Below are 22,020 nucleotides of genomic sequence, written 5' to 3' on the forward strand. Positions count from 1 at the left end.
CTAGATCCGCCCCTGCACAGTTACCAGCCGTCAGCTGCGTAGAAAAAGATCCTGGTCTAGAAAGTAATATTAAATAAATTCTAACAACAGATTATCAAGCTTAATAGTGCTGCTGTTGTTAAGCCGCTGGTTTCCTCTTTCTGGTGAGAAGTGGGCCACAAACAAAGAAGAGAGACGGACTCGCGACAGAAAAGCCGATCAGCTGATCATTAGTTTCACAATTGAAGAAGCAGCAGGAGAGAGAGAGAGAGAGAGAGAGAGGCAGTCGCTCCATATATCGGTTGTTAAGCTTAACGTGGGAATGCTTTACAAACATTCAGAGATGAACTTACACACTTGCTTTACTTCTCTCTGGGAAAACTTCCTCGGAGATGAAATGCTGGTTTGCTAGCAAGGCTACAAATACACACAGCGCTCTATCACGTGATGCACACTGCTGCAACGTGCTACAGTTATGAGCCGAGTTACGCCGTGTAGCAAGTTTTGTGAGGTGCTTTTTTGATATTTAATGGATCGGATTACATTTTTTTATTTCTCGCCGATATCCGATCCAGTAATTTGGGTCAGTATCGGACCGATACCGATACGTAATATCGGATCGGTCCATCTCTAGTCAGTAACGTATATATGACTTTCCCTTTATGTGATTGTCTTTCCCGGCCATCCCTGATCATAAGTGAAGCTGGAAAAAAATATCTTGAAAAGGCTCTTTTTCTTTCTTTGTGCAGAGGATGACTCAGATAAGGGTTATCTGCTTTGATTGAGCCCACTGAATCCCTTCTGAACACTTCTCTTCATAAGTTGCTGCTCATGTTCAAACACGGTTTGCTGTTTCTGTATTTTCCTGTACTAAAACCTTCACTTTGCCCTGTCTAGGTGCAGTATGTCATCCAAGGCTATCACAAGAGGCGAGAGTACATCGCTGCTTTTCTCAGCCACTTTGGAACGTGAGTCATGAAGCGATCACAGCACGTGTGCGGCGCTCATCAATTTGTTACTGGAGACATGAATGTAATCTGTGTGTATGTGTTACAGGGGGGTGGTGGAGTATGATGCTGAGGGATTCACAAAACTCACCCTTCTACTCATGTGGAAAGATTTCTGCTTCTTAGTGCACGGTAATTAAATTTTTATTTATATATAGCACCAGTTCACAATAACAGCTGTCTCGGGGCGATGTATACTGCAAGGTAAAGGCATCATAATAATAAAGAGAGAAGAGGAGCGTCAGGTATTCATTCTTTTCTGTGTCTGCACTTTGTAGTGGACCTCCCGCTGTACTTCCCCAGAGACCAGCCCACCCTCACCTTCCAGTCTGTGTACCACTTCACTAACAGCGGTCAGCTCTACTCTCAGGTGCAGAAGTCATATCCTTACAGCCCACGCTGGGATGGCAATGAGATGGCAAAGAGGGCAAAGTATGTAGCACCTGCCTCGTAAAAATACACATTATTGTAATTATATGTTATGCAAATATGTTGAACATTTCATACACTGTTGGGGTGAAACTCAGTGGATGTACAATAATATATTAGACCCTTTACAGACAGAAAAAGTCATATAAAAATTACTTTTGGAAGGGAGTGTAATACTCTTAAAAAGAAAAAAAAAACACACAATTTCTTAGATATTCTCAGACATCAAATAGCTAAAAAATGCAATATTCTGGGAAATTAAGTCAGTTCATTTAAAACATAGGTGTCAAACTCAATGTGTCAAATTTGGCCCACAGCCTAATTACATTTGGCCCGCAAAGCCATACCAAATTACTATTAGAGCTGGCCTACTGGTATTATACAGCTAATATATATGTTGTTTAGTATTAAGCTTTGCTTGTTCCATATTCAGTTTTTCAGTAAAACTTGTTTGAGTCCATAAGAAAAGATTCATTCTTATATCTAGAGGAAGATTTTTTTTTTAATAAATATTAATGTTAGCCCGCGTCTTTGTTCCAGTTTTGAATTTTGGCCCACTTTGTATTTGAGTTTGACACCCCTGATTTAAAAGGAAGAAAAGACACAATTGGATATTCTGACACTGTAAAGTTAAACATGGTACATTGTCCCCTGACTTAAAAATGTATTATTAATTTATGTATTAAGTAAGTAATTAAAGTATTTTTTCTCATTTCAAAGTGTTTCAAAATGTTCCCAGAAATGTATGACTTATCATGTCATATAAACTAACAACTTCAATCTCAGAGAATATCTGAACCTGAATCCGGATTTTAACCCCTTCCCAGATGTTTTTTTCTTGCTGTGACCCTTTATTCCTATTATTCTACCTTGTAATGAAATCCAGCCTTTTTTCATTCCTGTCATTATCTGCATTTCATTATCTTCAAAGTCCCTGTAAGTACTATGTACTATGACGCATTGTCATATGGACTGTGCAGCATATAGACCATCTATTGATATACAGATTTGACCCAACCCTCAGTACACATACACTAGCCTGACCTTGTTTGAGTAAATGCAGTGTTTGCTCTTTGTATGGTAAAGGTTAATAACTACTGTAAATATTGAAAACAGAAGGCAACGCATAATCTCTTGGCTGAGCAAAGGTTCTTTAAAGGAAAACTACTCGACGTGACACTGAGTCTCAGGTTTGTGGGCTTTTTGTCTTTGGATACTCGGTTGAATGATGGTGTCATTGTGACAGACTGCTTGACCTTCCTCAAGAGTCACCGACAGAGTTAAGTAAACATTCCAGACACACATCTTCAGGAATATCGAAAATGCAGGTGTTTGTTTTGATTTAGGAAGCTAAACTATTGATTTAGTCTTAGTGTAGTTTTTTGTTGGTGACATTACAGTTGCAGTTCATCCTCTAAGCATTTTAAATGCCACTTTGTGCATAGTTTCAGTTGTTATGGGTGTTATTCAGATCCATGTTAATGGAAAGGCCTCTGTGTACTCCCCCTCTGCAGTGATACAGCAGACAGACTCTCCTGCGTAAACCCAGTTATCATTTTCAAACAGAAATTGTTTGAACAGCTGAACTGTTACATCTCCTTTTAGCAATACTGCTGCATGGAGAGACGTGGCATTCAAAGAATCCTGAATAAAAATCTGTGTGAGACTTGACTGTTGTCCCGCCCCCATCGACAAAAAGCTATTCGGCAGGTTAGCTGGCAAACGTACAAAAAAAGTTTCCTGGAACAGGCACATGGGAATCAAAAACCTTGACTGATTTAAGTTAGGCCGATCTCCTGTTCAAGATTATCTTCTTGGGCATGTCCAGACAGCTTCTGATGTGGGTGCTATTTTTACACTGCTCTCTGAAAGTGCCCCTCAGAGATGCGATTTCACCACAGACGTTAAACGTTAATGTGAAGTTCTTTTGAAAGCGCCGTCTCAAGGCTACAACCGAGCAGTTTTCAGGTGAAGGGTTCACAGTTTTCGAGCCTGAAGGCAGCTCGTTGGATCAGGAGCCGGAGTAGGAGCACGTTCGCTCTTGTTTCAACATTTACAAGGTTGTGCACCATGATTGCATCTGCTAGGATGTGACATTCAGATGACGCGATCTCAACTGTGCTGCACAGCGATGTGCTATGAAATCACAGAACACTGTCTTCACTCACCACGTACTTACATTTAACCAGTTTTCCGCCTCAAAACTTTGCCCACTTTCTGAAATCAAAAATCAAGGTGAGTGATAATAATTGTGTTGCAGCGGAGGAGGTCAGAGGATGGTGTGCAAACATGTGAAGCGATTTTAATCAGATTTGACTGCTGATTCCACAATTTTTATGCCCCTGTAAACTGATCTCTGCATATGAATATGTGGAATCTGTTGGCAAGGAACAATATTTTTGGCAATAGAAGCCTTCTGGTCATGTTTGGGCAGGATATGGTTGTGTGCAGGTACAATTCCTCCTGTAAAATAAACTGTAAAAGAAATATTAATGGAAACAGATAAGGCTGTAGTTCAACGAGAAGCTTACACATCCACTGGCTACTATGGAAGCTTTGAAAAATTGACCTTTGTCCTCAGAGTCGGGTTGACGATGGGTTTCCAAATTGATTGGCCAGCGACCAATGAAATAAAAGTTATGTCTCTGTGCCCTTTACGTTAAATAAGGAATTGGTCTTATTAAGCTAAAACTTAAATCCCCAGTGACATGAACAAGCTGATAGCCGAGAGACTTCCTTTTAGAAAGTCATTCAGGAGAAGATCTGTTCCTTTAACTGCGTGTTTCCCTTTAGAGTTTGAGGTGCACAGTGTCGTATCTCATGTTGAATTGTGTTTGCAGGAAATAAAAACATTTTCCTTTTTATGTGCACTTTGCTGCACGCTGGGACTGACCCAGTGAATTTGACAGATGCTTTGAAGCAGTTGAAACATAATTACTGTCACAATTTCTTATGTCTCTGTCTCCCAGGGCGTACTTCAAGAGCTTCATCCCTCAGTTCCAGGAGGGAGCCTTTGCCAATGGGAAGCTCTAGCACTGACTGGCTTGATGACATGCCTGGAGAGTCGCCCGTGGGAGTGTGTGTTTGCGCGTGCCTGTGTGAGTGTGTACCTGTAGTGTGCACAGACTTGCTGCAGCAGCAGAGTGATAATGACAATATTCTTCTCAGTCAGTACCTTCGCTTTTTATTGTAGCCGATCTCCTGTTTAGTTGGCCAAAAACTGGCTCTGCTGATGATTCAGTCCAATTAAAGGCCTTTATTTTGAAAACAAATGCCAAACTGACTGGAAATAATCTGACAAGATGTACCGTACTTGTACAAACGGTTCCACCCATTTAAATAAACATTCTTTGTTGCATTGTGCCACTGACACCAGATGTCAACATGTGTATACACGAGTATCTTTGTCTTCTGATCGTTTGCCACATGTTTGTCTAATTTGGCCCCAATATTGATGTTTAAATGATCTGTGACTTGCCTTTTAACTGTTTAAATGCTTTTTGATTTCTGTGACAAAGTCTTTGTCTGACATGTTGGCAGTATAAAACAAGTTCCTCCAGACAGTGTGTAATTGCTTTATCATTTGAAAAGTATTAGCACCCATCTTTGAAATTGTCCTTTTACTTTATTAATTCAAAAGCGTAAGAACTGAAAAATAGACTAAGGAGCATTGTAGACATTAAGACGGTGTGATTACAGCAGTATTGTGTGTCAGGGTCATTCCATGTTCATCTCATCAGACCCCAGCTCCTTTTTATGCAGTAACTTTTGTCTGTTTCATATTTTTTACCTTCATACTATGAATACTATTATAGAAGACTATACTACTGTTATGAGCTAAAGACCCTCAGTGTACAAAAGCATGGGCATATATATATATATATATATATATATATATATATATATGATATATATATATGATATATATGATATATCATTATGTCTTAAGTGCAAGAGATGTTCACATGAGCTGTAAAACACACAAAAACTGCAATCATATCCATTTTACAGCAAAATCTGATTTTTGTTTGGTTTGATTTTTTTTCTATAACCAACTTTGAGCATTGTTAACATGGGATAGATAGTTTTAACACTAAAACTGCTCCAGTTTAATATCTGTGACACACAGTAACAGAAATCGGTAGCCTGCATGTTCTGATTTCGGATAATCCACCTGACTAAAGTGCATTTCGAGTGAACTTTCAGAGGTTAACTGACATTTGTTTTTATTACAGTGGGTCAGTGGGTCTAAAATGGATTTGTGCGTTTTCATGTCGATTTAAGAAGTTATGTGGGCTCAAAAATGCTCAAATAAAAGGTGTGTATTAAAAAGTGACAGAATTTCAACAAACCCTTTGAGGGTCACTAGATATTCCCAGCGTAATTTTACGTAGCTTCATTAAATATACTAAAGTTGATTCTGAGGGGGTCACGTGGGAAATTTATTTAGATTTGATTGAGTTTATATGGAGTAGTCTACTGTTAATATAAAAGTAGCTACATTTGGATTTAATAACATCGATCAGGCTTTTTTTTTAGATGAAAAAGTTCTTCATCTGAGCAAATTTGTTACATATTTTAACTATGCCATAAAAAGAAACACTGCACAAATCAAATGAGTATGCACATTAACTAAAGCAATATTATCTTTAATAATAGTTCACCATTATTTTCGCCTCACACAAATACAATTTATATACAGCACAGTGCTAATCTGGAGGGGATTTAGTGTGTCTGTCCATATCAAAGCCAATTAATCAAATGCAGTTACACATGCATCACATGTGTTTGCCTTTCCCATAGCAACAATATCATCGATATTTCCAGGTCTGGCACGGAGACATCATTCTTCCCCTCGCGCCCAAATACGCGCACAGAAAATCTACCTTGAATAACGCGTTGTTCATTATTTTAGTTCAAAATGACTCTCTGCCCTCCAAATGTGTTCAGTGGTACACCTCGGTATCTGCAGTGCATTTCAAACCCCCACAGATGCTGTTGTTTTTTACAGGCCCTCAGTGTGCTTGTGTAATATGGAGCCGCAGCACAGAGAGGATGAGAGAGTGTGTGTGTGCCTGAGTGAGGCAGAGTGTGCGCTCGCTTGTTTTCATCATTAAATACGAGGGTCATAGTTAGGGGTCCTTCCTGGCCTGAGGCGCAGCCCTTTGCTATATTTATTGTTGGTAAAGCAGCAACTGTCAAGTCTAATTGAGAACTATAGGGTGAATGTATCTGGGGCATTTAATAGCATCAAGGCTCTTAATAAAATAATTAAAAAGCAAGATTCTTTTTGTCTTTTTCACTGCCCCGCTCCATGTTTCTTGCTCTAACCTTTCCCGACCAGCTTTCAGAACATCTCAGCCGCGGGAGGAGCTGCTCTCGTTTTGCAGAGCTGAGAGCTGATGGGTGGGGGTTTGAGATGGAGGGAGTTCAGAGGGGGGGTAGTAGCATGACAGGGAGCATCTTTAACGAGCACGAGCGGAGACTAGTTTAACTTGACTGTGACAGCTCGAAAGGCAGCGATTGATTTTCCAATAGTGTTGAATTTCAGTGCAGGTTTGGCTCTGAGCTTGAACCCCATCCCTGCCAAATAACCTGCTGCCTTACATTAGCTCAAACACAAATAGTGACTGAATCGTTAGCAGCTTACATCATTCCCCACAATTCCCAACCGTGCCCGTGCAAAAGGTAAACTCACCCAACTCTTGCAGTTTCCCCTCAGCCGCTGACGTTGACCCAACCTGACATAAGCCCTTTAAGTAACTAGTAAACAATTCCTTCCAAAGTGGCTTAAACTGTGTCACTGTCGCAGTGCTTAAGTCACATTTAGTTAGCCTCCTCCCTCAAAAGTGTCTGCGCCCAAACATGGCTCACCTTTACACGCTTTTAAGCAACTTAACGTGGATTTATCCGCTGTTAATGATCCTGTAAAGGTGCTGCTCGGCGTACCTTTTGAAGATGTGTTTCTCAGCCCCCTGATTCACAGTGCAGAGGTCTGCCAACCCTCCGAGCTAATGCTCCAAATCCACTAATCCAGCCGTCTTTAAGAGATCTCAATGGCAGTCGGATGGAATAATTAAAGGCTGGAATAATTAGCTCGAAATCTTTGGACGGGGGATGATTAAATTGAAGAGGCTGGTTTTCATTTTATATATTTATTTTTTGTGGTCTGGCTGTGATCACGCTTTGTCGGGCTAAACTTTGATTTAAGGCGACGACTGAAGACGGGTCGGTCATTTTTTATGCTATTTTCTGAGATAAATCGCCGACTGCACTGCAGCCTTGATGGTGGCGAGGAAGTTAATGAGCATCAAGCAGGGGGGCGCGGCCTGTCTGTTCAGAAACAGGTGTCCTCGGCTCGAGGGAGCTGGCAAACATTAGCATTAGATTAACATTAACAGGACTGGTGGCAGCCCTATAAGCAGCTAGCTCGGAGGCAGTTAAGGACCTGCCAGCCTGGAGAACTGACAAGTGTGTGAAACAGGATCACTTAAAGCTCAGCAACGAGCACCTTCTTGGGCAACAACCCAGCCTTTGCTCTCGGCGTATCTCACCCAGCTTCATCTCAGAAGTCGGGCGAGCCGCCAGAAACTTTTGAAGAGCATAAAAAGTACGTCGGAGGCAGACAGAAGTGTGATAAGACAAGAGGAGGGAAAGTGTGCGAGAGTGATTGAAAACCCTGAATCATCCCCTCGATTGTAAACAGCCGGGGCTGAGGTAATCAGAAGGAAGCGAGGAGTGTCCAAAAGGCCCGAGTGTGTCAGAGACCAGGAGAGGAGAGACTGTTTACCCCCCTCTTCTGTCCGAATCTGTCAGCCTCTCCTCAGCCTTTGTTGTTCACCTTTATTTTCTGAACAGCAGACTTTAGGCTTAACATTTCACCCCCAGAAAAGACACATAGTTAGCCCAGTGAAAAAACTGTTGTGACTGTGTGTTTTGTGTGTAAGTCCAAATTCAGAGTGACATATGGGGAGTTTTCTCCCCCTCCCCCCCAAAAAAACCTCTTCAGCATATTTGGAAGGAAATGGGGAGAGGGGAGGCGGGGTGGATTTCAGAGGCTATGCAGCATTTGCAAAGCAGCGTAGGGTTGTTGATGCGAGCCATGTTGAGGATGATGGAGCTGAGAGGCTTAACTAATTTTGGAAAGAGAGAGCAGGAGGAGGAGGAGAGCGGAGGGGGGATTTGGGGCCTTTTGTTACAGCCTGTTTGATCTGGGAATTTGGGAAAAAAAATGGCCCAGAGATGTCGTGAAAATGAGAGAATTACGGTTCGGGTCCCTCACTCTTCTTCTTCTTCTTCTTCTCCTTCTCCTTTTTTTTCTTTTTTTTTTTTAATCAAACTCGAGGAGCAGGGGAATTCTTATGCACTCCCGTGTCAAAGCAGCAGATACCCCCCTTCCCGCCACCTTTTTTTTTGGTTACAGATAATAACTGGATCTAGTTAAATCCTGATTGTTAATTGCTAATTACTCCTCGTGCATGAGGAGCCAGGAGAGCGTGGCTAAGCTGATCAAATGAGTCTTCGCTCTGGAGCTTGTAGGTTTTCCCGTTTTGTCTCGTCCCCGTGTTGTTGGGGCGTTTGGAAGGGCTTGTTTTCGATGGCTTTTGACAAGATAAAGACAGATTTTTTTTTTTCTTCCCAAGAAGGGTGGGAAGCACAGAGTGGGAGGTGTGCTGGAGAGAGGAGGGGGGCCTTATTTCCCCTTGGGTGTGATCACAAGCATTTGATTTAAAGCTTTCATGGGTTAACCAAAGCACATCCCGCAGGTGTTTTTTCTCTGGAAGGCAGCTCTCGATACCCAGCGAGCTGTTTGGCTTCGGTTCAACGTTCATGATTGTCGTAAAAGATGAGACTCAATTTGCTTAAAAATACTCAAACTGGCACCCAGAGAGAGGATTTTTGTGGCTTAATGGAGTTTTTAAAGGTAGCGTTTGGCAGCGGCCTCTTATTTAAAAGCCTCAATCACTTCATTATCAGATTCCAAAAAAAGAAAGGTAAAGAAAGAAGATTGAACCTCTTTGATGCCATCTAGGGTTAGGCTTCACTGCTGATGTTCTTGTGGACATCATCTGGCGGGTTATTTACACTCTTTATTTAGTCCTCTTGCTCTGCAGCTTTTCTCTTGCCCCTCACCCCCCAGATTCCTCCATCTCCCTCCTATCTTAAACCTCCCTTCCTCCAGCAGCTACCTGAGGAGCTGTCAGTCTGGATTGCCGCGCTGTCTGTTCATCCTGTCAGGCTGAGGGACGCGTCCTGATCAGCCGTGGACACTGATAGACCTGTCAGGTGAGATGACAGCCACGAGTGAAGACGCGTACAGACAGGTACATGTAATGTGACAACGCTCCTTCATCCCTCCTCCACCGCCACAACTGCAGCCGCCACCCGCTCCCACTTCCCTTCACTTCCCCTCCCTCCGAAAAATAAATATCCATAAGTTGGAAGAGTGCACACGGGATGAGCATGTTTCTTGACGAGTTGGGGGAAAGTTTTTTTTTGAGCCTGAGCCGATGTGATGCAGCCACGTGATGAAGTTTGGTGTCATGTCAGCTGCAGTTTCTGCTTATGATTTGCATAAAATGTAAACGATTTTTCTTCATCTTCTTAACATCTATTAATAAAGATAAATGATACCCCTGAACATAATGCACTTCTATAGCACTGAGACCTCAGAAATGCCACATTCGCTGTTTGGTTTAAACTTCACGTGAGATCCATTTGTTTGCAGCCTGTGTTTGACATCATTTTTAGCTCCAGTTACAAAGTCATATTGTTGACACATCGACAGTATTCAACCAGAGCTGATTTACAGCTCCCAAAACTACTGCAGGTTTCACCTATATAGCTCAAAAGACTGACATAGCTATGGTTATGGACATTTTGAAGCCTGAGTTATCAGCTAGCCTGACCTTCCCATAGATTTGGAGACCTGTCAGCATCCATTTGGCAACCTTAGGCGGCTCCTCAAGGGTTGATGAAGGTTGCTGACAGTTTGCTATAGCCCCCTTAAAAAAGCCTAGAGACTGGTAAGAAGCTCCTGCTAGCCACCAGTTGCTAGGGAAAAGCCTGTATTGATCCATTGGTTGGTGAGTGGTTGCTCTTGGGTAATCCTGCCTTCTGAAACACAATATCCCCATAAAATGTGATAGAACAAGGACTCTTTCTGCAACCATGGTTATCGCCTTCTGGTGGTTATTAAAATGAGGTGCTTCAAAATTCAAAATTTTAGAGCCAGCCTTAAGTGGGTATTAGAGGAACTGCGGTTTGTTTGTTTGGTTTTTTTTGGTAGATCTCCTTTGGCTTTTTTGTTTTTCATTTGATTTCATCACATAAATTAGTTCTTACTGAAGAATTTGTTATCACATAAAGGTCACTCCCACTAACTCCTGGGTATTACCACAGATTTCCAGCTAAATATTTCAGTCACCCCATTGAGTAGAAGTTGTGATCATCAGCTCCACCTTCTTTGGTGGAGAAACATTGGGAAATTAACAGATGGATCAGACAGGGTGATCAGTTGGGATTGGTCATAACTTTGTTAGCTGTTTTGACACACTTGCTCGGCCATCTGGTGCACAGTTGCTAGCTGAAAATGCTTAACCCTGGAGAACCCATGAGGTCAGAGCCGACCCCATTGGTTTTCTAGGGAAACCATGGGGTCAAATTTGACCCCATGGGTTCTGCAGGGTTAAATACCCTGTACACTGTGCTGTATGTTAACAGGATTTCTGGAATATGTTCCTCAAGAGTGGCCAACCAAAGCTGTAATACTTTGTTGAAGATATAGGGTTCGGATGCTTGTAAATACCAACATTTTATGCTTCCAGCTTGTTAAATGTACGACTTTTCTGCTTTTTTTAAATGTTGGTGTCTTTTTGAGCTGTTACAAGCTATTCCTTGTAAGATGGTACAAAGACCCATAGGAACAATTCGTGCTTTCACTAAGAGCTGTAATATCACAAATGTCAACCATATTAAGAAGTGTTTTTTAAGCTGTATTTGGTGGAATAGTTTGAAGTTGTGCTACAACCAACACCAGATCCAATTATTATCATGGCCATTATCGACTGTTATCAGTCACATGCACAAAGCCAGAAGGCCCATTCCTCCACCTTCTTTAAGGCTTAGTAGCCTGTTACGATCATTGTGATAGATGTAGATCACATGTAAAGGTTGTGTACATGTGAAATCTGCATTAAGCTACTGTATTTGACATATCTTTTGCCAAATACGCTCTTTATTTTAACCTAAACCATGATCTTTTTGTAACTCTTTTATAACTAGTAATTGCATTTGGCACCTAGAACTAAAGCAAAACACAGTAACACCAAAAAATGTGGGGTCCAAGGAAAAAAACTCAAATTTGTGAGACACAGTTGGATTGGGTGGATTAAGCCTCTACCACCCCTTCAGCTTCTAAATGGGCATCTTTGTTGCTATTTGAACATTCCCACTTTCAAAAAGACCTGTAGAAAAAAATGGTTTATCAAGTTAATGTTATTTAAATGTCTTCCATAAGAGAAAATCGCTTTACCGGACAATAAAAAACTTTTTTATTGACACATGAAATAGACACATTTTAGGAAGTAAATGCCTAAAATACAACAAATACACTTTTCCTAGTGTTTTGAATCTGCAAACTTATTATATTACTTAGCCAAAACGGGAGCCAACAAGGAGTTGTTGTGAGTCTCCATCGTGTATGTTCTCCACAGGATTGATAATGATGTAGCTGCACATGCCCGGTAGGCCTAAAATGGTATGTGAAACGTTTAGGTACTTCATGGAGAGAATAAATGCATCAGCTTCTTGTGAGCTAAACATCACTGATTTTATATGCGTCCTTACATAAATCTTAACAAATTACACATTTATTAAGTTTTAATGTTGTAACCCAACTTAGCAAATGTCTGGTCTGACACAATTCAGGAGCTTTAAAAGGATTTACACACAATCCAGTGCTGAGAAAGGTAGCTTTCAACTGTGAGTCACTTGGTTTTAGACTTGTTAGCACCAGTTTTGAGCACTTTACATTTTCTAACATGACTGTTGAGTAAAGTTTAGTGAAATTACCAAAACCTAACTAATGCACTGGGGCCAGGTTGTATATTTGCAGGACAGGGATTTTCAGGGTGGGGTTGGAGGGGCCTAACAGAAAATCTTTGCTCAAGGAGCGCATAACGGATGAATCTGGCCATGGCAGAAAAAAAGGAGGTGGTGGGGGAATCATAAGTGAAGAACAAGGTGCCAAGAAAATCACATTCTGAAGTATTATGGGTAAAAGAATAAGAAATAGTGCCGTTACAGCAAATGTGATCAGAGCAAAAAATCAGGGAGGGAAGATGTGGGGGTGGCAGTAGTGGTCGTGGGAGGAAGGGGGGGGGGGGGTGCCAAGTGAGACAAACCCCCCTTGGCAGCCTAATTAAATTTTCCACTTTTCCACACTCACATTAAGCTTCCATCGAGCCGGAAGGAATGGACGCACCGGAGGAGTCGACCCCAGGAAGATCACCCGCCACCACCGCCTCCCCTCCCTCTTGCAGTTCCACGTTTCCGTTTGACCAATCACAAACAAGGTGTGTAAGTTCCAACTGAGGATATTATTCGTTTCATTAAGAACACATTAAAACCTAAAGAGCTCCTTTTTCTTTCCCCAGTGGGTTTTTCTTGACTGACATGTGTCTCCATGTATCACAATCAGTCCACGATTCATCCATCCTTATCATGCGTCCATGATTTGGGAACCAAATCAACGTGATATTGTGGTATAAATAGACCTCCACCTCAGGCATATTTTGCTTGTCCTTTTAAACTGTTTTTGTGTGTCAATTTACAACTTTAAATGACACGCAAAGTAGCTTCAGTTAGGGAAAGGGTCAAGTCAGGATTAGGATGTTGTTCATGGAGGTCTGAAATGGCAAGTTTGATGAAACGCAGGATGTTTTTTACTTATGCCATTTCTTGATACCTGATAATATGGCAGGAAATTTAAAGGGTCTTTCCAGGAATTTTGTTCAAATGAAGTAGCACAGAGAGGTTTGTAAAGGCAGATGTGATTTAATCAGAAACAGTTCTTGAGATCTTCTTTGGATGTTGGCTCCCTGTAAGAAAGATCCCATATTGCTTCAATAATGTTGTGGTTTGGGGACTGGGCTGGCCAATCCATGACTGTTGGTGTTGAATTGTGCATTTTTCAGGGCTTGGCTGGATTTTTTTCCTATTTCTTAAACACATGATTTTCAGAGAGTGTTCAGTTGGGTTTTTAGTCCTGCTACTTCTTCTTTTGTCCTCCACTTGTCTAGTTTCCTCAAAATTTTTAATAGCACACTGCACACTATTCTAATATAAACCAAGTTTCCAGCTAATAGATATTTGGAAATCACCTTGTTGGTGCAAAAATACTATTTTGTGTCTGTCAAAGTATGTTATCATTGACATTTTACATTTTAAAATAAAGAAACATTAACAAATTGTCTTTTTATGACGGTCTGCTAGGAATAAAGTGCCTAAAAATGTAATTTTAATTGGCTCATTGTTGTTGGTTATGTGTAATCACAACCCTGATTGGGTTATGCGCCTGTTTTATACCCGAATGATGTGTTGTTCAGTGTTAAGTGACTTAAAACAGAAGCAAAAATTATTCCTTAAAAAATGGTCAGGTAAAAGCAGCTGGCGTCCAAAAAATAATTTGAAAGGCTTCCAGAAAGCCTAGAGCACTTCTGCTTAAGACCCCTTTAAAACAAATGCAGAAACTCTAGTTCCTTGGAAGCTAAGTATAAAGAAAATTCCTTTTGTTCTGTATGAAAACAAAATGGTTAAAACTGTGTTCAAGGTTGCTGCTTTGCCATCAGTGTGTTCAGCTCAAAACTGTAATTAAAACATCAAATTTACTCTATGACACGTAGTAAGATATCAAAGAAGCAGCAGCGGGAGAGATCTAAAAGCGGATCACTGATGCTGTATATCTCTTCATCTTATTCCACAAAAGATTTTCCTCTGAGGACCTGGATTCACGGAGCCACAACAATGAGGATTATTCTGCAGTGAAGATAAGCCTCAGAGTGGAGTAATAGCGAGCGAGTTACTGGTACACACAGCGATGAAAACAAAGCAGTCTTTATGTTTACACAGAGAAACGCAAAATTGCTTCTAAAGACACGCCAGCAATGATCTTCCCTTAAGCTGTGACAAGACATGCAGTTCTGCTCGACTGAAATCCCCCGTTTTTTGTTCCAGAGAGGTGAATCTGCTGCTTTTACAGTAACTGATTCAACCTCATTTTTACCGCCTCCTGGGAAAACTGTTCTAGTGGACAGGAAGTGATGTGTTAGTGTTTCCAGACTTCCAGAAGAAACAGAGAGTTAGCTAAAACAGATCAAAAGCCCTGAAACTCAAACATCAGCAAGTGAAAATCCAAAGGTAAAATTATGTCACCGTCCCGCCCACACTTGTTGTTTAACAGGAGATTTCTGGGAAGTCTAGTGGAGACAATAATGCAGCATTTTAAACTTAAAGACTGAGACATTTATGTTCAACGGGAGCAGAAGGTAGTGTGATGCTCAGTCAACTGAGGTCAAGCAGCAGCAGCAAGAGTACAATTCAACCAAAACCCATTAACATTCCAGGCTGCACGGACCTCAGACTAGCATCCTCATAAATTACACTGATAACCTTGTTGACAGAGGGAGATAAACTCGCCCATTGTGAGAAGCGTCGCCCACAAATGCCATGTCATTGGACTGTTTTGGGCTCAAGACGAGGAAAACAACTCGCAGGAGGAACAAAACAACACGTAAAACTTGTTTTTCTCAGGCGCCCAGCATTTTTCCTTTCCTCTCTTTCTAGAATTGGGCGAGATGAGGTGGGGAGGTGAGGGGCGGACTGTTGTTTTCTTCCACTGAGTTATTCGCAGTCCAGTAAAAGTGGAAGGAATGGCGGGGTTGTGTTTATTTGCAAAATCGCAGGTGGCTGTGTTGACCTGCTCTGAAGTCCCCCGACCACTCGTGTTCTTTTCTCCTCTCGGACGCCGTTATTTGTTCACTTCTTCCACCACATGCTCCAACATTTCCCCTTCTCTCTCTGTCTCTCACTCTGTTTGTGCCTGGGCAGCGTTCCATTCTTCTTTGTGTCGAAGTGCAGCGTGCCTGTGACGCACTTCCTTCCATTGTATCAGGAACTGATACCTTAATGCTCGTGAAGCAAGTGTGCGTTCGGGCATGTATCTGTGAAGGCACGGGTGATTACGGGTGTCTTGTCGTGGCTCTTTGCCTGCGGTCACTCCATTAAATGGGGCTGTTGGGTAAATTACAGAATGAAGCCTCTTGCTGGTCTGCAATTTCCTGCAACAAAATGTATGTTAGATTTCCCACAGTGACATGAAAACAAGTGGTGGCTGAAGTCGGGTTAGATGATGTCATTTGGTTTGTTTCTCTACCACAGCAGCAAACAAGCATGAAGGCTCTCGCTCTTTTTTCAGTCAGAGTTGAAGCACATGACTGTTATGGAAAAGGTTTGCTGTTTGGTTTGTTCTCTGGAAGTTATGACAGAAATGGCAAATGTTGAAATGCATTTGTTTACTGTAAAGAGAGTCAGTCAGCTTCCAGCAGAAGTGATAATGTAAGATAATGCATACACTTCTCATGTCCATCCTCTCATCTAAATCTCGGCAGAAGATCAGATAAACTATAATTTATCTGTTTCAGACACATAAATCCTCACACATTAAATATCTCAAAACTTCAGCTCCCATGAGGTAGTGGCCCAAGGATTTGTGCTTTCATTTTTAGAATAACCCTTTAAGATATCATAATGAGTATTTTCTCAGAACTTTTCACAATCTTGTTTAAAACAAGTGCTGTTTCCCCTTAAACAGATTCCTTGCTATATTTTGATATGTCGCATTTCAATCCAGTAAGTGGGGCTGCTCTCTTCGTTTGAGATGACAAACAGTCATGGAAAAGGATTTGTTTGCCTTCTGGAAGTTATGACAGAAATTCAAATGGTTCACATGCATTTGTTTACTGTAAAGAGAGAGAGTCAGCTCCACATCCAGCAGCGGTGATGTGTAGGCAGGTTTCAGGTTGCAGCACTGTAACCACACTTCAGCCCTGCAGGAAGCGCTTCTCCCACCTGGCACCTTTTCTTTTAACTACTGATATTTATAGAAGAAGAGCCTCTTAACATAATCAATACTCCTCGAGACTGCACATTTCACATCAAGCTTAACAATTACCATAAAAAAAGAATTCAGACATTCCCTCTGTCTTCATCTGTACAAGCCATCACTTAGAGGGGACCAATTACTTCTCATTTTCAGGTGCATATTTTATTCTTGGGCTTCACTACATTTGCTTAACATGACTCATATGTGTGTGTGTGTGTGTGTGTGTGTGTGTGTGTGTGTGTGTGTGTGTGTGTGTGTGTGTGTGTGTGTGTGTGTATACATATATGATGAGAGCAAAAAACGGGTAGATGAACAAATATAAACACAGTTTCAGCTGATTGGCCAGTTTATAAAAGCTGAGTAGGGGCAGCAGTTAATATCGCCAAATTAGTAGAATTAGCATGGAAGTAGAATTAACATGGGATTTATTTTTGCATCTCTTTGCTTACTATTGTAATATTGTAATATCCAGGGTGCACACCACGTCTAGCCCTATGGTAGTTGGGATAGGCACTAACCCCGCCCCCCCTTGACCCTGTCGAGGATCAGCAAAAAAGAATGGACAGATGGTTGGTCACTGTAATAATAGATACTCACCACTTTATTAGGTACACCTTGGTAGTAGAGGGTTGATTCAACAAGGTGGTGGAAACATTCCTCTGAGATTTTGATTCAAATTGACATTATAGAATCACACAGTCAATGCATCAACATCACATCACTTCCAAGATGTGAATATCCTGTTCCACGTCATCCTAAACATGCTTTACTGGACTTAGATCTCGTGACTTTTACATTTTAAACCATTAATACTCAGACTTTGAAACTTAAACCAAGCTCAGTTGGGACTACGGGCTCCAAACTTTGCCGAGGAAATGTTTTCATGTTCCAATTTCTGGCGCTACCGTCTGAATGTTGCAGTAGAAATAAACAGGAAACATTTTTCCAATTTGTTGTTGTCCAGTTTTAGTAAGACTGTGTAAATTGTAGCTGAGAGGTGTGGTCTTCTGCTGCAGTAGCCCATCTGCTGCAAGGTTCAAAGTGTTGTACGTTCAAAGATGCTCTTCTGCATACCTTGGTTGTAACAAATGGTTATTCTAGTTATTGTTACCTTATAGCTAGTAATCTAGCTAGCTATATTCCCTGGGAACAGGGAAACATAGCTAGCTAGCCCAATTCTGTCCACGGGAGAAAAAAAATCCAAAAGCAAACAAATGTAAAGCTAACTAATTAACAATGATATCTTTCTTGATTTGTCAGGAAAAACATGGCTTCTTTTGCTGTTTCTCGTTATTTTTCTTAGCTATGATATAGTGCTGTCAGGGTTAATCTGGTTAAAATGATGTTAACTGCGTTAATGCAGCAAATCTCCGTTAGCAAGTTAAGGCGGCTCGCCCCATGTGATTGGTGATCACCGCGCTAATGCGTTGATGCCGTGCAGCCCTCACACGGGGCAATCTACTACTATAATAATTAAAGTTACTCAGTAATTTAAGTAAATGACAGTCTTTTTAGTTCCCATTGCACCACAACTTTACCTCCTATAATCCTAATTATAATTTAAACCATACTTCACATACTCTAATTTTAACCCTTATAGCAACCTAAGGTCCTAGTCTTCTTTTAAAGATAATTTCTTCATTACTTTTCCTCCTTTTTGTATTGCAGGTGTTTTGTGTTACATTTTTAATGCAGAGGTTGAAAATTAGCATATCGTGTACCAAACGTTTAGTTCCATGTGTAAATGAACTACTGTCGACCATATTTGCATGTAAGCCAAAAGTGATATCAATCTTCTCATTTAACACTTAGCACTTAGCAAGAAAGCAAATGAGGTTCTTTCCCATAATGTGAACGCTTTCATTCGAGATAAAAATCAATGTGTTTAAATACCAAGTGATAGTGAAAGGATTTTTAAACTAAATTTAGATTTTGCTACAGAAAACAGTTTCTGTTAATGGCTTTAGAGTTGATTTGGGAAGCTAAATTTAATAATAATATTTAAAAGGGTTCAAATTTATTGTGAACACAATCTCTCATATTTAACTCAATATATCATCTTCCTAAAACACTGGATGTCACTTTTCTCCTAGTTTATAATGAAGGGTTTGCTGCTTTATTTTGATATCAGAACTGATAAAACCACATCCTCAGATTCTGAGTAAAGCTCCGATCTTGTGTAAAATAAGTAGCTCTTTTTGAGATTCTCTGTGCAGTGTTTTGAGCCATGTCTGTCCAATGCAGTCCTTCAAAGTCAGTCTCAGGTGTTCCTGAATGATTGTCATAAGTGTTTAATTAATTGTTTTGCTAAATGGGATCTGGCATTAAGGCTGAAACTACACCAAAGCAGGCCAGTTGTCTGAGTGGATTAGAATTCAGTCCATATGGACGTGGTCAGGGTGAAGATGTTGTTGAGCAGCTGCTGAGCTTTTTGCATACCTGAATGATGTGACCGGCCTTATTGGAGAGTATGCGGCCAATGAATTCATCTTCTTCTCTCTGCAATCCCACACTCCGGAGGTCAAGAACGTTCAAATTATCCCTCTGCGCTGCTGTGTTTGACTGCTTTACATGAGTCACCACAGCAACCAGTAAATGAAATCACTGAAGGATGCTTGCTTCAATTCACAGGAGCTGTCTGCCCGTCTGGCATCCAGCCTCCTCTTTTTAAAGCCGTGTTCCTGCACACTGGGCTTCCTGATGAAACCGCTGATTAGATTTCCATTCAAAACCTCCAACTTGCACAAAACACTGTGACAAAGGGAGCACATGTTTGCCACAGCATTGTCAGTGCATGCGCAAGGAGGGTATCAGCTCCCTGCTAGATTTTGCTCGGCTAACTCAAAAATGCAGTGAACTCGGTGTTGCTGTTGATGCGTAATCAAACAGCACGTGAAGTGTGTTAACAGGCCACTAGCACAGTCCCACTGTCGGTCACTCTGATTGTTCTTTAACCCACTCTGTGTGCTCAGAGTCAGCACTTTGTTACCTACGTGTGTCCTACTGGCTGCACCTGAGCTGTGAGATTAGCCACACTGATCATGTTGAGCTATTATCCAGGTTAAGGTATTAGAACATGACAACATGACAGGCGACTGACGGCAAAGGAAAAGGAAAACAAAGTGATGCAAGGGCAAAAAAAATAAGTGAAGGAAATATGTAGTGAATTCTGAACAGTCTCCTCCTCTCTGGCAAACTGAGCTGTTTTCCAGAGAATTATGTAGCAATGAAGTGACTCAGTGTGACTGTAAATGCACTTTTCAGGAGTTTTGTATGTCATTTAACCTTCAAGTCATCCAGTTGTATATTTTTACATGTCCTGTTATGAATTTATGAAGTGGGTAAATGTTTCTTACCATAAATTTGTCATTTTACAAACAGCAGGACGTGTGTGTATATGTATATCTATATATCTATTTCTATACATATCTATCTATCTATCTGTCTATCTATCCGCCTGCCTGTCTGTCTGTCCGTCCCTCCCTCCCTCCCTCCCTCCGCCCGCCCGTGTGTGTGTGTGTGTATATATAGATATATATACATATACATATACACATACACACACATGTCCTGCTGTTTGTAAAATGACAAATTTATGGTAAGAAATATTTCTCCATTTCATAAATGTTATATACACACACACACACACACACACACACACACACACACACACACTAATGCAGTTTGTCTTTCAAGCTCAGGTCCTCCAGCAGAGAGAGGCCTGGGAGCTTGAAGGTCCTGCGCAGTATCTTTGCTGTTCCTAGGACTGTGCTGTTCCTAGTGAGTGGGGGTACCACAATCCAGGATGAGACAACAAACATCCACGAGTACATCAGAATGATGGCGGCGTGCTCAGTGAATACCTTGGGCAGCAGAAACCCAAGAAAGGGAGCAAGAGAACAAACCATCATGGAAGGACAAGCCCCTGCATGAGACCCTTGTTCTTGGGATATATATATTTCTGTGACTAAAATATATTCATGTATAATATATTACTATAGATAAAGCCTATAGACCAAGCTTTCAGCAGTATTCAAGTCATTAAAATAATCTCTAGCTGCACTATAAAAATATACACGATAATGATATGCACATTATGATACTGTGTGCATACTATTCCTATTTTTTAAAAAAAACAACAATAAATAAAATAAATAAAAAACAATATTTAAACTGTGGTACAGCCACTTATCATGCAATACATCTCTATGAGGGGGACTGCAAATGAGCCAGAAAATTATACCAAATGAAATGTTTTTTACACACATTCTCTGTATTCATTTATAATCAGACGTTCTAACTTCTGGTTCTATGTGACTCCCAAAAAATGTTTCATCTTCTTGGATATCTTGGAAATGTCCCTGGGTGTGGGAAATTGGAGGATGAAAGCATTCAGTACTTGTCATGGTTGAAGAACAACTAGAAACTGACTCCAGGGTGTATCTTATTTAGGGTAATAAATTGTTTGTGGCACTGACAGCAGGAACACTCAAACAGCAGTACAATGAAAATCACACAGCAAACGTGTTGCAAAGATTTCTATACAGAACAGAACTGCAAAATGTTTTACAACGTAAAAAACACCACTTTATTTTAGAGCTGAAAGTACAGCATTGTAATTTAACAACGATTATTTTAAAGCACACTTAAAGAAAAAAGTACTCTGCTGGATCATTGACAGCAATGACCAAAATTAAATGGACGTCATGTCATGGGTTTGTTATTATTCCTACGATCATGCTTGCGAAACACTTCCAGTAATCTTGGGGATTCTGATGTTATGATGACTGCGATATAATCCATAACATGCCCTATATCTTGTTGCGCAAAATAATGTGGTCGGGAAAAAGGAGTCAAAGATAGCTTTAAAGTACTCATAATGTGCTACACAACAGAAAAAGTGAAAATCAAAAAAACAACCCAACATCAAAGGGCTGTGATCCTGCAAACGGAAAACGCCGTGTGACTGATGTCTATGATGCATGATTAGATGATCATTTCCTACTATAGGCCATGTTAGGTGTTTTCATGAAATGGGTTTTGTTGTTAAGTTATAATAACTATCTACGTTAGCTCTTATTAATATATTCTGTATGTATCCCCCCGAACCTGGATTGACTGCCCTTTGTTTACAATCTCCTCATTCGGATTTATGCGGCGGTACCTGAAGGCAGCATTAGGCATCAACTCTCCTGCGTCACGAGCACCTGAAGCGCGTCTGCCGCGGCCAGGTAAGCCTCTTGCGCGCGGACGTTCAGTGGACCTTCAGCGGACGTCAGGCTGAATGAGATGTTCTGTATAACAGATTCCTTCTGATGTGTGATGGATAGATAAGATGATCTCAGTGCGCACATTGACCAAACACCCTCTTGTGTCACCTGACCCCTGACCTTGGGCTCCTTGAAGGCGGAGAGTTTGCGATTTAACTCCAAGAAACTGAAG

General features: G+C 41.0%; 1 protein-coding gene across 1 annotated transcript in view; it reads left to right on the forward strand.

Moving 5' to 3' along the window:
- The window catches only part of babam2 (BRISC and BRCA1 A complex member 2), a 112,565-nt gene extending 107,589 nt beyond the window's left edge, over positions 1-4,976 (forward strand). Inside the window, exons 9-12 of the mRNA XM_085142871.1 lie at positions 877-947; positions 1,036-1,118; positions 1,265-1,418; positions 4,385-4,976. Of these exons, the coding sequence (XP_084998997.1) occupies positions 877-947; positions 1,036-1,118; positions 1,265-1,418; positions 4,385-4,448 (372 nt within the window). The 3' untranslated portion in view covers positions 4,449-4,976. The remainder of the gene's footprint in view (positions 1-876; positions 948-1,035; positions 1,119-1,264; positions 1,419-4,384) is intronic.
- The last annotated feature ends 17,044 nt before the right edge of the window (positions 4,977-22,020 follow it).

Source organism: Neolamprologus multifasciatus, chromosome 19, assembly GCF_963576455.1.
Source record: "Neolamprologus multifasciatus chromosome 19, fNeoMul1.2, whole genome shotgun sequence".
NCBI lineage: Eukaryota > Metazoa > Chordata > Actinopteri > Cichliformes > Cichlidae > Neolamprologus > Neolamprologus multifasciatus.